The 15875-nt window shown below is 45.3% G+C and overlaps 1 protein-coding gene across 4 annotated transcripts in view; it reads left to right on the forward strand.

The window, feature by feature from the left end:
- ELAPOR2 (endosome-lysosome associated apoptosis and autophagy regulator family member 2) overlaps positions 1-15875 on the forward strand; it is a 102248-nt gene that overhangs the window by 57979 nt on the left and 28394 nt on the right. For 2 of the 4 annotated variants that reach the window (XR_014577407.1, XM_083819362.1), the window contains exons 3-7: positions 7513-7708; positions 8725-8872; positions 12005-12091; positions 14428-14533; positions 15164-15316. Coding sequence is in view for 3 of the 4 variants with exons in the window: in XM_083819362.1 (XP_083675488.1) it covers positions 7513-7708; positions 8725-8872; positions 12005-12091; positions 14428-14533; positions 15164-15316 (690 nt within the window). In the remaining variant the exon portion in view is untranslated. Of the gene's footprint in view, positions 1-1727; positions 2929-5862; positions 5882-7512; positions 7709-8724; positions 8873-12004; positions 12092-14427; positions 14534-15163; positions 15317-15875 lie in introns of those variants that run through there. The other 2 variants (XM_083819364.1, XM_083819363.1) reach the window with 2 other exon arrangements.

The following is a 15875-nucleotide window of genomic DNA, read 5'->3' on the forward strand; positions in this document are numbered from 1 at the left end:
TACATCCTATTGATGGCATGAGGGCTCTCACCTGGGCTGAGGCATAAGGCTACATTTTACCTTGGCATTTCCTGCCTGGATGTTTTCCTAATGCGTATTGTTGTCCAGGGAGATAATACAATTTTACAAGAAATTGCTCCAGACTTTTTCCTCTGTGCATGAGGACTACAGTGTCTTTTGAGAAAAAGTCGCCGTTGGCTTTTTGAAGCATAGATCTTTTTAGGTAAATATTTAAAAAATCAGAAGAATTTGCTCTGAACCCACAGAGTTTAATTCCCAGGGAAGTGTTACTGAGAATTGTGCGTTGGTGTGTGGATTGAGACTTGCAAGAGAAAGATTGGCCTTAGTGTCCTTTGATGATTTCTTTGCCCTACTTGTGTACACAACGCAATTAAATAAGTTAAACACAGCTTCCTCTGAGTCCTCTTCCAACTGGAAAGAAGCTGGCAAGACCTTGAGGTTTGCTATGGCTTTGTAGAAGGATGAGAGGCAAGCAGAGAGACGTGATCACGACGACGATTTTATCACATCAGCTGAACAGGATGGAGGTAGCTGAGTGTTTTCATCCGAAGTTGATATTTGAGGTCCAGTTGCAATCCAGTCAGTGGATACCTCAAGCTCAACGCAGTTGCTCAGACACAGCTGTTTTGGTTCACTTGAGATTCCTTAGGATTTCCTGTCCTTTCTCCAGTTGCTGCATCAGGACAAGAGTCTCCTGTAAGACCTGGGTCACGTTTGCCAGCCCAATGCAAAAGGCAACTCAAAAGTCACTAGAAGCCAGTTGCACTTTGGTTGGTGAGCAATGGAAATGAGCCCACTAGGGACTGGAGAGCTACTCACTCACCTTACGGCACATTTCCTACTGTGCTCCCTGACATCTCCAGCTCTGAGCCATTACAATGGCTGTTGTATCCCGGGCAGCAACTGTGCATGGTAACCTTTTGGTAATATCTGTCTTTCACTCTGTGTCCCACTTCCTTCATGAATTTGCTGAATATTCCAGTTCCAAAACCACAGCTTTCAGTGCCCATCTGATGAAATAAAAGTGATAATAAAAATCATAGAATCATAGAATATCCCGAGTTGGAAGGGACCCATACGGATCATCAAGTCCAACTCCTGGCACCGCACAGGTCTGCCCAAAAGTTTAGACCATGTGACTAAGTGCACGGTCCAATCTCTTCTTAAATGATGAAATGAAATATAAAATAAAATATGCCAGACCAGCTGGGGACAATTGTACTGTTCCTGTCAAAGAGGTGAACCAGAAAAAGTGTTGGTTTATTTTGTCATTTCTTGGATAAAAGGAGAAAATATTTGCTCTCAAGAAAAGGAAGGGTCTCTTCCATGGAAGTTACTCTTGTCCAGGTAAGCTTACCTTTCAGTGTGATTGCATTTCAAGTCCAAACAGGCTTGACAGACTTTTTCCTTAAATTAAGATTCAGTCTGGTTCCTGATAACACATTGGGATATAATGACTGAAGAAAACGAACATCAATTATTCACAGTCTATTGGAGAAGCCTCGTATAAATTATTCACGGAAGACATTCTGAAGCTGGCTGAGATTATAGGAAACATTAATAATAAAGCAATGAGTTCCTCTCTTCCTTTGACTTTGTTTTTTTTTTTTTTTTTTGTTGTTGTTGTTTTTTTTTTGTTTTTTCTTTTTTTCTCTTCATCCCACATTTTGGTTGGTCCTTGGTGCCATGTCATGTAGACCCTGATGTCCCAGGGTATCACTGAACAGATGGCTCGATGTACTTGTCCTTGGCCACGTCTTCCCGTCTAGGTTTGTGGCATGCATCTGTTGAACCCAGCAGCTGTTCAGAGGGACAACTGCGTGATGCTGCCAACCTCATATCGCCTTTCTGAGATACGGTTTTTGCCCATGGGAGAGTGAGATATAAATCAGCTCAGAGCCTGCCTGCAGGAGATGACAATGTTGCAGGGACTCTGAATGCACAACAAAGGAATAGAGAGAGAGAGAGTTGGAAAGCCAATGTTTGAGGCTATCTTTCCTGTATACTTTCACTAGTGTAAGTAGAATCACTTAATTTTTACCCCTTCTAATTTTATAATCTGGCAAAATCCAATCCTGTGTCTTTTTTATTTATTTATTTATTTATTTTTTGAGAGCCAGGGAGCAAGGAAAGATGCACACGAACAGAATGAACATTCAAAATGGACAGAAGAGCAGAAATAATTTTAGGTATCACTAATGAGAAATGTCTGGAGGTAAATGCCTACTGAGAAGACCAATAGAGGGAGAATTAGTGGGCACGAGTGGTGTGGGATGTGAAACCAGCTGAGGGAAGGTGTAAGACAGGGGCCAAGTCAGCATAAGGGAGGAAAGCAATTGAATAGGTTGTGGGTTTGGTGTTGAAGGATTGAGGGCATCGAGGCAGCTTTGATTTACCTTCTGGTGAAATCCCAAATATTCCCCTCATAGGACAGCAATATCTGAGAGATATCTGATGTGAACAAACACTACAGAAGCTGGTTTCAGACCTCAGAAGGAGATGAGCAGTAATATATGCGTGAGGATCTACCCTTGTTAGTCCAGCCCTGCTCAATGATGAGCCTCTCCTGACCAGCATCAGGAGGTTAGGCAAGGTGAGAGTGTTAAAATCAGTCACTAGAACAGAAATGTGCCAAGCAACTTTGGCGCTAGCCCATTGAAATCACCGGGAGGGCCAGAGCTGTGCTAAAAGGCAGCACGTGACCCTTGCAGTCAAAGATCAAGTGAGGCAAGCCCACTTATGGTTTGTTTTGCCCTCCGGGGAGCTGTTTCCACGTCTGCAAAGTGATTGTAATGTGCTATCGGATCTGAAAAGCAATGTATTACAGGCACTCTTGGAAGCGGCTATGCAGTGGGCAGGGCTCCTGTTTCAGGACGCCCCATGCTGATGGTGTACCCCAGGAGGGAGGTAAGATAACATCGCTCTTCTCACAGAGTTTAAGAGGAGGGAGATTAATTATTTTCGCTAGTTTGACCTCCCAGGTCATTAAAATGCATTCAGTTAGGCCGATGGTGAGGCTGATAATTTGTATTTGGCATGAGCTTTTCTTCCATATGGTGTCCGGTTATGGTATAAAGCACTTGAGAGACAGAGGGTCCATCACATGCCACCACAGATTGTTCCAGTGATCAGTCATCCTTGCTATTAAACGTGTGCATGTTATTTCCAATTTGGATGTGTCTGGCTTCAGCTTCCAAGAGGTAGCTCTTCTTATGCAGTCCCCTGCTTGATTAAAGAGTCAGTGGGATCCCATATTTTCTCCCCGTGGAGTTACTTGTACATTTATTGTTGACTCTCAGTCTTCCCTGATAAACTAAACAGACTAAGCAGTTCAAATCTCTTACTGCAAGGCACATTATCCCTAATCTTGAAAGTATTCAAAGTCCTACTTTTATTTTTTATTTTTTATTTTTTTTGCAATGACCTCTTAAAAATGCAGAAGCAGAACCATATTTAATATCAGAGCAGCCCTATTGCCCGTAATACACACACTTCATCCTACACATCTCTACCTCCACCTCTGAATATATCCACAGATCTCATTAGCTCCTTTTTGCACATCATGACAGTGAAAGCTCTTGACGAATGGCAGATCCACTCCAACCTTCTGGTTTCTGCTCTTTGGGACGTGTTCGTGCCTTCTGCAGACAGGGCTGGAGCTCCTTGCCCTCAGTGGCCTACCTTCACCATCGACTTCATTAAAACACACTGACTTTGCTCAGGACTGCCAACAGATCTGAATCGCTTGCGCTGCCTTCAGGTTTACCATGCAGTCTCTCACCCCCTTTTAATACTGTTCTTTTCCTGTTTGCCTGCAGATTATTGATAAAAATGTGACTTAGTGCCACGGGAGGCAGAACTGCCCCCATCCTCCCTGCTTGGTGGTGATCTCCCACCCACTGACAGCTCCATTTGAGATCTGTCTCTCAGGCAGTTCTTAATCCAATTAAGATGTGCTTTACTGGTATTGTGTGGTGCTGCCTTCTTTTGTCAAAATGACACGCCAAACGTAGTTAATTGTCTTGGAAAGCTGAAGTCTATTACATCCGCTCAGTCACCTTTATCAGGTGGCTTGTAATCCTTTTAAAGAATGAAATGAGGTCTGTTTGACAAGACTCATACAATGCTTTTGGTAGGGTATTAGCCCTGTAGCTCTCATTAATTTTTTATGAAGTGAATCTGTGTCAGCTTTATTGCATGCACGTATGAGTGTGTGTGGCTGCACGTGGCAGTGTCTGTACATTGCAGCACCTTTTGTCACCGAGACTGGTTCCCTGTACAAACCACAACAAAACCTTTTAAGGTGTTTCCCATTTTTTTTTCACAGAGACAGAAGATCGAATTTGGTCTTCACAACTTGTGTAAGCTGGTGTGTAGCACCCAAGCTGATGCTTGGAAGGTGTAATAGGATGGTTTGCAGTCGGAGAGGGAGAACAAAAATATGCTTTAGAACAGTGATGTCTGAACCTGATCAATAGTTCTGGAAAAGGGTTTCAGAACTGCCTACGTGATTCAGCAGCCCTAGTTATGTTTTCAAAACAGCATACACACAAGGGGAACTATTCAATAAGGATGTTTTCTGCAAAAATGAATTATTGAATGCTTAATCAAATGGTTTCTGGGGTCAGGGGCAGGTGGTGTTTGCAATGGCTACTTCTAAGCAGGGGGATTAATTTTCCCTTGGGAGCATGAAGCGAAAGGGGTGACCAGTGAGAACAGACACCCAAAATATACGATGTAGACTCCTGTAACTTCAACTCACAACTTAATTTCCTATTTGATGGCGCTGTCCTTCCCATTGACAGCGGCTTGCCCGTGTCACCCCCACAAACACAGCGGTGCTGTGATATTGCCAACCATTTCTGCGGACAAGGGGTTGCTGGGTCTGTAATGAGACAGAGCAGCCACGAGCAAGGCACAGCGCCAGTGCCCTGGGATAGATCATCTGTCTGAGCCCTGTCCCCTGGCAGGTGTCTCCTGGCACATCGTGAGGGACATCTGCTCTACGGGGTCCCTCTGGGCATGGCCACAGCCTGCCCGTCTCCAGCTGGGACAAACACCTGGATTGATGTTGCTTGCATTGGTGAAATTTTGGCCTGGCTTTTGGGCTCCCCTGTTGGTGGAAGAGCAAGCTGTGCAACACCAGGAGAGGAAACCATCCCAGCACTCGTGGTCGTTCCTCCCTGTCCCCCTCCAGCCACTCCCCACCACCTGGAAGGAGCCCAAACGAGGCATCTGTTCCAATGTCAAAAGTAGCTTGTGTTGCCATTAGCCACATTCAGCCCCAAATTGAACCTGGCAAGCAGCTGGCATGCTCAGAGCTAGTCTGCTTGCAGATGTATGTGTTTTGATGGGAAGTGCTGCTCCCTTTGAAACAGGATTCTTAGAAAAGAGAAAAAAGGTAATTTCCCACCTAAAAAGGCTCATCCCTCCCACGGAAGGTGAGTGATGGATGGCAGTGCCCTCTGTGGCAGCTTGTTTGATCTCTTGTACCCTTTTTTTTCTCTCTCTAAAATGATCAGGCTGCAAGGAGTTAAAAGATGCCAGTCCAGTTAAAGCAATAATCTCTGCTCAACCTCGCTCAGTTTGAAGAGGAGGCTCTGCTGCATGCTGCGCCTTCATTATGGCAGCAAAATTCTCTCGGTTACTGACTCCTTATTCGAAATTCACAAATCTGGAACGTGTGGTTAAGCAGCACTCTCCGTTTCTTGCTATTTAACTTTCTTAAAAACAACGTCGGAGCTGTTAAAGGATTTGAATGTCAGGATGGAGCTCGCTTTTTTATTTCCCTTCCTGATGGTTTCTCTCCACAACCTTCAAGAAAAAAAACAAGGCAGGATTTATCAGCTTTGCCAAAACAGTAAGTTTACACATTTAAGGTGAAAAGCTGAACTGTCTGTGGTCTCGATTCAGGCAGGCACATGGGGAAGTGCTCATGGCTTGTCTCTGGGTGGCTGAAGAAAGCTGTGCTCCCACTGCAGCAGGATTTCCTTGTGTACATCCCCCCAGCACCCATCCTGTCCACGTTCAGTCTTGGTGCGTCACCAGCGAGCGATGGGGTTCGAAGAATAGGTTTGTTGACTTGACTTCCACTGGTTCACATTGAGAGTATGTCGATATGACCAAGAGGGGATAATGACCCTTTGGCAGAGCCTTCCATCAAAAGGGACCTTTTATCTGCATTCCGGTGCTGCCTGTCAAGGGCAATTACACAAAGAAATGCTGTGGGAGCGGGCTCACAAATGGGAGCCTGAGCTGCAGGTTGGGTTCGGGTGGAAATTGCTGTTACGCAGCCACATCTTTCTCAAAATTCTTACTGTCAAACAAGTTTTTCTGCAGTTAGATAAACATCAGCACATCTATAAAACCACATATGGTGGGACTTGAGCTGGCGTCAGCTGTTCTGGGCCGGTTTCACTGCTTTGGCTAGCAGTCTGATCTCGTCCCACAGCTTCTCAGACTGTGAGTTTCTGTCTCTCAAAGTGAGTTTATGGAATATCTGTCACTGCACAGTGTGGCACGTGTGAAACTTTCGGTGAAAATTCCCAGCATTTCTTGGGATGTGAGTTGTGCGCTTCGCTCTGTGTTCTAGTTGGGTTGAGTGGCATAGTTAAGTTTATAAACCCTCCAACCACCCAAGAGATATTGGAAAGTGCTTCGGAAAGTGCTCATTTGGTTTCCATCCAGGGCATTGAGTCTCGGAGAGGGTGAGATGCAGCACAGGGCTGTGGGAAAGCAGGATTATCACTTCGTGTACCTATCTTCTAAATTATACTTCCCCTAGTTACATACATTTAGCTCCTCTTTTCTATGCTGGAAGCCAGTGTTTATTTTCTCAGCATGCTAACAGCACCCCAGTCAACCTCATTTGCTAGACACAGGCTCATTGGTGGTCTTTCCCAAGACTACCTGGTCTATCAGAAGAGATGTGCAATGGTTTTTAGGCAGTCCATTAAAAGAGAAATGTGGAGAGAGCTTTGGATTAGGTCTGCAGATTTCACCCAAGGTTTGTATTGTTACATTACAGTCGGTGTAGCACTGTGTACTCTTCATAGTACAGGTGGGTAATGTGAGTCTGCTCTCTCAGGTGCCGGTAATTTTAATTGAGTTCAAGGTATAACGGGTGAGTGAGAGTGAGGGGAACTGTATTACAAGCCCTCATTTTCACAAATTGCTTCTGAGCACAGTTTGTGGGTAGAGGTTTCATTTCTAAATCTTGTTTTGACAATGCAGACAAGCTGCGAATCAGGAGCCCTCATCTGAGATTTGGTTTCAGTGCCACCACGTCGGTGAGAAAACAGGCACTGGGGAACATCTGAATTTCACAAACCATGCTGGGAGTTCAGCTGTTGTGTTCCTGGGGTTTGGACATTCCCGTTTGGTTCCTGTTGGTGTCAGTTCACTCTTAATTAATGAAATGGCAAAAAATTAATGGAAATTCATTGGGATTAATTTCTTCCATTAATACATTGGAAATGTCTGTCTCCCCAGCTTTCTCCTGTGCCTCTGGCGAGTACCTGGAGATGAAGAACCAGGTGTGCAGCAAATGTGCCGAGGGGACCTACTCGCTGGGCAGCGGGATCAAGTTTGATGAGTGGGACGAGCTGCCAGCAGGATTCTCCAACGTGGCGACTTTCATGGACACAGCAGTTGGCTCGGCTGAGAATAAAGCTGACAGCTGCAACAAGTAAGAAGTGCTGTGTGCATCTGGGTTACCTTGCTTTGGGTGAACTTTGAGGCAGCTTAAGAAGAGCTCCTGCACCCATTTGCTACAGGTCTTTGCTCAGCAGTGTGTGTGTGGTTGGAGGTGGGTTGTTGGCATGGACAGGGCTCCTGCAGCCGAGCCAGCGAAGGGATCTGCCTTGCATGATTTTGGGGAGTGATTTAAATTATATTTATGCTATAGAACATCCTTGATCCACAAGTGAAGTGGTGTGGACTCTTTGGAACAGGGTCTTCAAAATTTGGGCTTTGGCAAAGGCAATGGCATTAGGCAAAGCTCAGCTCCATAAACACAGAGGGAAATATTTCTCTATCAGAAGTGAAAATCTGTGTAAAACCACACAATGCAGCAGGAAGGATAGGTACAGAGAGTGCTGCAGACACTGTAAAGCCCCACTGTGGTTACCTTGTACCTCCCAGCTGCACAAAGCCAGCTTAATGATTTACCTAAGCTCTCCAGAGGGCAAACAGCCATAGTAATGGCAAGCAAGAGTTGCTGGGAAGCAACATTTTTAGCCATTTCTTTGCTGTCATCATAGTCTCCATGGACTCATCAGCAGCTAGTGAGTCTAAGACCAGCTTGGATCTGTGCTTATTTGTAGCTGGAAAGCTCTCGGGTCACGGTATAGTAAATGTGGCTAAAAGTTACTTTCACAGCCTATTTAGAGACTGATGGTGGTTGCAGGAGGCTGTTTCTGGATATGACTGAAAATATGTTGGACCTATTGATTACAAACCTTTACTGAGTAGGCTGGGGCTCTAAATTTCTATTACCATATCTCTTCCCATGAACAGATTTAATGATAAATATTATTTTAAAGTGAAAAATAAATGGGAACCCAGGAACAAATCCACTGCATTTTAGCTACTGTGGGGATTCTGGGTTCTTTATTAAATAATACGTTTTTGTGTTGTGCTGTAAGAAATGTTTCCTTGGTGCCTGTGATCTGAGCTGAGGTTTGTTTTGTTTACATTCATCAGCTCTTCGTGGACGCCCCGAGGGAATTACATAGAGTCGAACAGGGATGATTGTACAGTTTCTCTCATCTACGCCGTGCACCTGAAGAAATCCGGTTCTGTCTTCTTTGAATACCAGTATATTGACAACAACATCTTCTTTGAATTTTTTGTAAGGCCTTTTATATGATGAATCCAACCATACAGCGTAAAATTTCAATCCAGAAAAGAACACCAAACTCAGCTTTTTCCTCCTTTTACATAGCTCTGGATGGGAGGAGCCTGGCTGGGCTTACACCACGCTGGATGCACATTACTGAAATGATCTGATCAGATGGGACCCAAATGAGAAAGGCAGCCTGGTTCTGCCCTTGTGGATGGATTGGTTGGGGTCCAGAGAGCTGGGGGGTTCCCAGCACTGGGCTCTGCAGTGCAGTGTAGGTGCCCCAAGCTGCTGAGATGCTTTGGAAGTTCCGACCAAGAGCTGCATTGCTTTCCCTGGCAGTGTTGGACCTGCTGTTTGGGACAGAGAGTGACTTAATGGGAGGGCAGCTTAGGACAGGAGAGGACTGGAAATCTTCAGTCTCTGTTACCGCTTCTCTCCCTGTCTGGCGAGCTCTGCTTTTTGTCTGAAAAGCACTGCTCAGGCTATATCACACAGGAGTGTGAGGTCTTAGCTGGTGTTGGTAAAAGCTTCTTGAAGCTCTGACAAAAGTGCAAAGTGTCCTTATCCTTAGTAAGGATGAGAAAAGAAAATAAAAACAATGCATTGGAAGCACCATCCTAATGCTACATCATTGCAATCTATCGCACTTAGATAACAGACAGTGCGGGTAATATTATATAGCCATTTCAGTTTTGTATTAGACTATTCCACCTTCTTCAGAGGGCGAAAGCAGCAAACATGCTCTCTGCTGTCAGATGAATGTAACAGGATTATGAATCCTAGCTCCAGTTGCTTTACTGAATGACTGATCTGCTCCCGCAAAGGAGCGAATATATTTTTTTCTGAGTGCTAGATTTGAAAATGGCTCTTTGATTATCATTTTTATCCGTGTACCAGTGATTCACCTCCTTAAATTTGTCATTCCCTTCTCAAGAACCAGTGAGTGGTGCAGCCCTGTATAACCTTTATAGAAATGCCCAAATAAATAACTCTCAGTAGTTCTCAGTATTACATATTTAACACTCCTCTAAAAGCCCTATTTATTTATTTATTTGTTTGTTTTTCCTTAGCATGTCTTTGTACTTAAATATATCTAAGGATGATTTTGATCATCCTTAAGGGATGGAATGAATTGGAAGAAGGGATACCATGCAGAGAGACCTTGACAGGCCTGAGAGGTGGGCCTGTGTGAACCTCATGGGGTTTAACAAGGCCGAGCGCAAGGTCCTGCACCTGGTTCTGGGCAATCCCAAACCCAAATCCAGGCTGGGTGATGAATGGATAGAGAGGAACTCTTAAGGGGAAGTGGGTTAAGGAGAAGCTCAACTCGAGCTGGCAATGTGCGCCTGCAGCCCAGAAAGCCAACCGTGTGCTGGGCTGCACCAACACAGCGTGGGCAGCAGGGCAGGGAGGGGATTGTCCCCCTCTGCTCTGCTCTCGTCAGACCCCACCTGGAGCCTGCGTTCAGCTCTGGGGCCCAGCACAAGGACAGGGATGTATCAGAGCGAGTCCAGAGGAGGCCACGAGGATGATCAGAGGCTGCAGCCCCTCTGCTGTGGAGCCAGGCTGAGGGAGCTGGGGGTGTTCAGCCTGGAGAAGAGAAGGCTCCGGGGAGACCTCCCAGCGGCCTGCCAGGGCCTGAAGGGGCTGCAGCAGAGCTGGGGAGGGACTCTGTGTCAGGGGGTGTGCTGGTAGACAAGGGGGTGGACAAGGGGGAATGGCTTTAAACTAAAAGTGGGTAGATTTAGATTCGATATAAGGAAGAGGTTCTTTACTCAGAGGGTGGTAAGGCCCTGGCACAGGTTGACTAGAGTAGCTGTTGTTGGAGTGAGTAGGGTTGGAACTAGATGATCTCTAAGGTCCCTTCCAACCCAAACTATTCTATGTTTCTATGAAACTTCGGACAGTGGCATTTCAGTAGCAGTGGACTGCAAATTGCCAGGAAACAGTGAAGTGCAGGTGAAGGTGCCTGCACTACTGGTCTGAGGTCAAACAAGATGCTCTCAAAAAATGGAAGGAAGTGTGGATGCTTCTCGTTAGATACCCATTGATTCTGCCCTTCCTTAGTGCCATTCCCAAACTCTTTTTATGTATCGAATCATTTTGCATCTTGTGAGAATAGACTATCTTATTTCCATTTTCCAGATAGGAAGTCAGACACAAAGGTGTTGAGGCTGAGATTGTACAAGGTAATCAGGGATCTGCCTCCTATTTAGGTGCTTCTTCTCCCCTCTTCACCCCCGGGCTGTAGGTCTGGGTAGGAATTAAGTGTGCAGGTACTCTGGAAGATGTGGGGTTACATGACTTATTTCAGATAGGATGTCGAGCAACTTTCAGGAAGAGACTTGACCCCAGGTGTTCTGAATTGCAGTGCAAAGCATTGAAATGGCCTTTCTCCCTGTTGGAATAAAGGCTGAGTAATTGAACCCATACATCAAAGGGAATTGGTACTATATCTTCAGAGAAGACAGCTAGGAGAAGAAAAGAGTGGAAAGCTCTGAGGCCAAGTGTCAAACCCTGCTGTAAGGAGAAGCTGTAGAGCTGTACTGGGCCTGGCCAAGGGACAACTGGCCTTGTACGTCTGCCAGGACAGACCCCATGGCACATACTCTTTCTCCGGAGAACATCACTCTCATCTCTGAGGTCAGGAGGCAGGGAGCCAAAGAGGTAGTATATATTGGCTGCACCTGAAAGCATGTTGGAGAAAGCAGCTTGTCTTCTAGCCTTGGGCTATCCACTCCTATCTCCCCCCCTGATCTGGGGGCTCAGGGCCTCCAGTTTTAAGAGAACTGGGTCTTGTGGGCTTGGGAGAAGGAGGAAGCAGCCACGTCAAGACGCTCAGCATCCAAATCTAACCAGACAATGAGAAGGCAAAGTTGAGATCTGCTCCTCCTGCTCTTTTTTTCATCTGCATCAGGATTGCTGTCATCAGAGGCACTGTAAGCTGCTAGCAGGTTTTGAAAGTTTTTTTTTCCTTTTTTTTTTCTTTCTTTTTTGCCCCCACAAATAAGGCAGCTGCCATCCTAAATATGTAGACAACAGGAACAAAGCTGAATCTTATCATTCCCTGCCAGCAGTCATTATGCTGACAGAGAGATGCATCTGTTTGTGATCACTATCTTGTGTTTTAACTAACAGATACAAAATGACCAGTGCAAAGAGATGGAGTCTACGGCAGACAAGTGGGTGAAGCTGACAGACAACGGGGAATGGGGCTCTCATTCTGTAAGTGTGCAAAATTTTTTATTTCTTTTTTTTTTTTTCCTTCCATTTATAAATGCCTGTGACTTCCTCTGAACAAACAAGGATCATATCCTGTGAATGCATGCGAAGAAGCACAGCTTGCTGGCAATATGGGCAAAGCTACCAAGATCTCTAGGGGGCTGATCCCAAAGCAAATGATATAGATAAAAAATTTTCTATTGATTTCCCTGAATTGAGTGCTTTACAAGGCTAAACAGATTCATGCAAATCCCCATGCCACAATCACTCGGCATGACTGTAATTGCAGTCTTCTACAACAGTTGTTTGTGAGGCCATGAGATTATTCCCTGTCACTCAGCCAAGGCTGCGAGTGGTGGGCACGTGTGTGATGTGCAGGCAGGCGGGACTGGCGTTTTATTCCCAAGTGCATGCACCCAGCTTGTGCTTTTGAACTTGCCCTGTTAAAAAGCAAGCTAGCAGCACCAGGGTGGCTCCTGTGGCAAACATAAGTGTGTCCACGTTGGGAGCAGCAGCCCTTTCCCTGGCCGGTAGCCCAGCCAGCTGAGCTTGTTCGGTGCACAGACCACGTGTAGACTTATTAGCTCATGCTGACGCCTGTTTTCCACTAGGCCATCATACCCGAATTCCCAGAGCCATGCCAGCAAAGGCCCAGCATAGATGACATTATGCCAGAATAAAAAGGTTTTTATTGGCATAGAGAGCAGCCTGCTCTCTGTTTTCCATTGTCTGCTTATCTTCCTGGAGGACAAACTGTGTTCCCGAGCCAGCTCTGGTTGGCAGCGCCTGCTAGCTCAGGTGCAAGCCCTGCACGAGTCACATTGGGAGGCAGGAGAGCAGTGTCAGAAGGGGTGACTAGCACGGACTGAGAGGCAGATCTGAGGCCAGACCATTGACGTGGGTGAACCAAAAGAAGTAGACTGCGTCTGCATGGGAGATGGTGCCATTTGAGCTTATTGTCCAGGATGTGCAAGTGCAAGTCCACTGATATGAAGGTTGTTTGCATGCCTGGCTGAAATATAAATGTGAGCCAGGTGTGATGGCTGTTCTGTCTCTCCCTGAGGCTTTTATCTGTTCCGCAAATGTAGTCATGCCAGCTTCTCTGGCCCCAGCCTTCCAGTTGCTGCAGCCTCTGCTTTCAGCATGCTAGTCCTGCTGCACCACAGCTAATGTTAGGTATCTCTGCACCATGGACAATGGTGAAGTTTGAATCAATGTGGTCCCACTTCTGCTGTTGCCTGCAGTAATCCAGCTCTCAGTGCTTCCCTGGATTGTAGTTGTCTGGGGAGTGGGGGACAGTATGAGCTGTGTCTCTACTTCGCTGAATTTTTGGACTCTTTATCCTAGATGAACAAAAACTGTAGCCCTGCCAGGGCTGCTCAGCACTGCTTTATATGCTGGACCCTTATACTGGCAGAGTTTATCCCTCTTCTTGTGTAAGGGTAGTTATACAAAGACAGAGCACCTTCAGGCCAGCATTGCTGTGTTGGCAGAGAGCATCTTATACTAGTAGATATGGTACAGCTTTGTAGGCCAAGCAGGGTCTTGGTAAACCTGCTGCTGTTAGTGGGTAGAATGACGCTGTAGTAATATAGGCGAGTTGAAGTCAGCAGGCACCATCACACTACTGAAAGTAGTCCTGCCTTCCTCCTCCTGCTTGTTCTGGCCACGGTGCCACCAACCCACCACCCGGGCTCGTGCAGCTGCTTGCTGAACCACGCTGTGAAGACAAGTAGGTCAAAGCAGCTGGAAGCTGGGTGGTTTCCTGTGCCTCCTTTGTTGTTCAGGGTCAGGAACAAGCAGGAGGGATGGGGCTGTGGCTTGGGACATCCATGGTTTGTGCTGGCTTAGTGTTCATGAAATTGTAGTGTTAGGCAAAGCTTGATTTTTAAAGCTTTGCTTATATACAAAACTCACTTGGGAGCCTGGATTTTCAAATCTTTGTCCCCTTTGAGTTTGTTTATAAAAGTGTATCTCAAGGCTTTAAAAACAAACTATATTTGAATATTCAGCTAGAGGTAAACACTCCTGAGTGCCAGGGGTAGCTGGATAAAGGCAGGAACAGATTTTCCTAGTTCTGTTTACAAGTTCAAAAGCAGCTTTGGTGTTTTTCCCATTAAACTGGGGTGTCAAACACGTTTTTTATTACACCCACTTTGGCACTTTTCAGAGATGTCTGTACAGCACCTGCCTGGGTGTCTCCCCATTACTTCTTGACTCCCTAAGCAGCTCAGGAAAAGCCAGGATCGTTGCTTGGGTGCAAAAAATCCGAGTCATGTAAGTAAGAAATAATTCCTTGGTGAGGGGATGCCTGCTAACTGTCATGCATATTGTTGCAGGTAACTTTGAAATCAGGTAGTAATATATTATACTGGAGGACAACAGGGATTCTCATGGGGTCCAAGGTGGTAAAACCAGTTCTGGTGAAAAACATCACAATTGAAGGTAAGAGATACTTGCCTTTTAGGTGTTATGTCACTCTTCTGTCATAGTGTTTGTAAAGTGCTCTTTCTACTGGTGTGCTATCAACACCGAAGTGGCTTTTTCAGTCCCCTTGTCTCTCCTGCCTTTCTTCTCTTCTAAAGCACAAAAGGAGCATCAAAGTTTGTCAGGGAAAAGGCTGAAAAAATAATTCAGCTGGTAAATAATGCCATCTAGTGGAGAAGACTGGGTTAGCACGTAAAGAGAGGAAAGCAACAAGTTATCTGTAATGTGTTATATAGGGAGACCATGTTTATTGGTAAGCCTCTCACCAGTGAAAAATAGACATATTTATCATAACAATGGTAGTTAAATTACTACTTAATGAATTTATTTAATCTTCGATTGCTCTTTTGGTCCCTTTCTAAGTGTAATCAAGCTTGGATTGCTATATAAGGTACTTTCACAGGTCAGACCTGCATTGAGCAAAGATTAATCAAGAATGAGTAAAACCAGAGTGTTTAAATTGGTGAAAGTCTGTGATTTTTAATCTGTGCTATCCAGCTGGATGGTTTTCCCAGACAAGGAGGCTGGCAGTAGTAATGGAGCATACCTCTCTGTATTTCAGTGTTTTACCTGCAATTTACCTTACAGGAGTTGCATATACATCTGAATGCTTCCCATGCAAGCCTGGAACCTTCAGCGACAAACCAGGCTCATCTGGCTGCCAAGAGTGTCCAAGAAATACTTATTCTGAGAAAGGAGCTAAAGAGTGCATCAAATGTAAAGAAGAAATCTATTATGCAGGTACATAAATCAAATAGGATAAACAAACCCAGGAGAGTCTGAGTACATAAGGTCATAAGAAACACATGGTTCTGTGTGCAGGTGTGAGAATTATTTTATCCAAAAATGAAGTTTAGTCTCCAGTTGATATGAAAAGTGGAAATGAAGATGGGGTTGCCCCAAACCTGCAGGCACATTATACATAATGGGCCACACACAATCTTGGCCAAGGACACATATGCTGACACAAAGGAACGGAGATCTTTTTTCGAAGTCTAAGAACACATCTTCTGAAGGAAAACAACAGTCGTGTTGTGCCCTCTTGTGGTAATTTGTGTTATTGGTTGGCAGTTCCTGTATTTGCTTCACCACTGCCTTCACACTCGTGTTTCTAGGAATCTAATTCCCAAGTCTTCTCCTGTCCCATCCCTGCGTCTTCTGTGGTTGGAAGATGTGGTGCATCTCTAGTGCCTTAAGTCCTTTGTATTCCCAGCTGTCGTATGCTGGTGATCATGACATAACATGGGCAATATCCATTCTTAATGGTCAAAACATCCTCAGTTTTCTTTCTTGCAACCGT

This window comes from Anser anser, assembly GCF_964211835.1.
Source record: "Anser anser genome assembly, chromosome: 1".
Lineage (NCBI taxonomy): Eukaryota > Metazoa > Chordata > Aves > Anseriformes > Anatidae > Anser > Anser anser.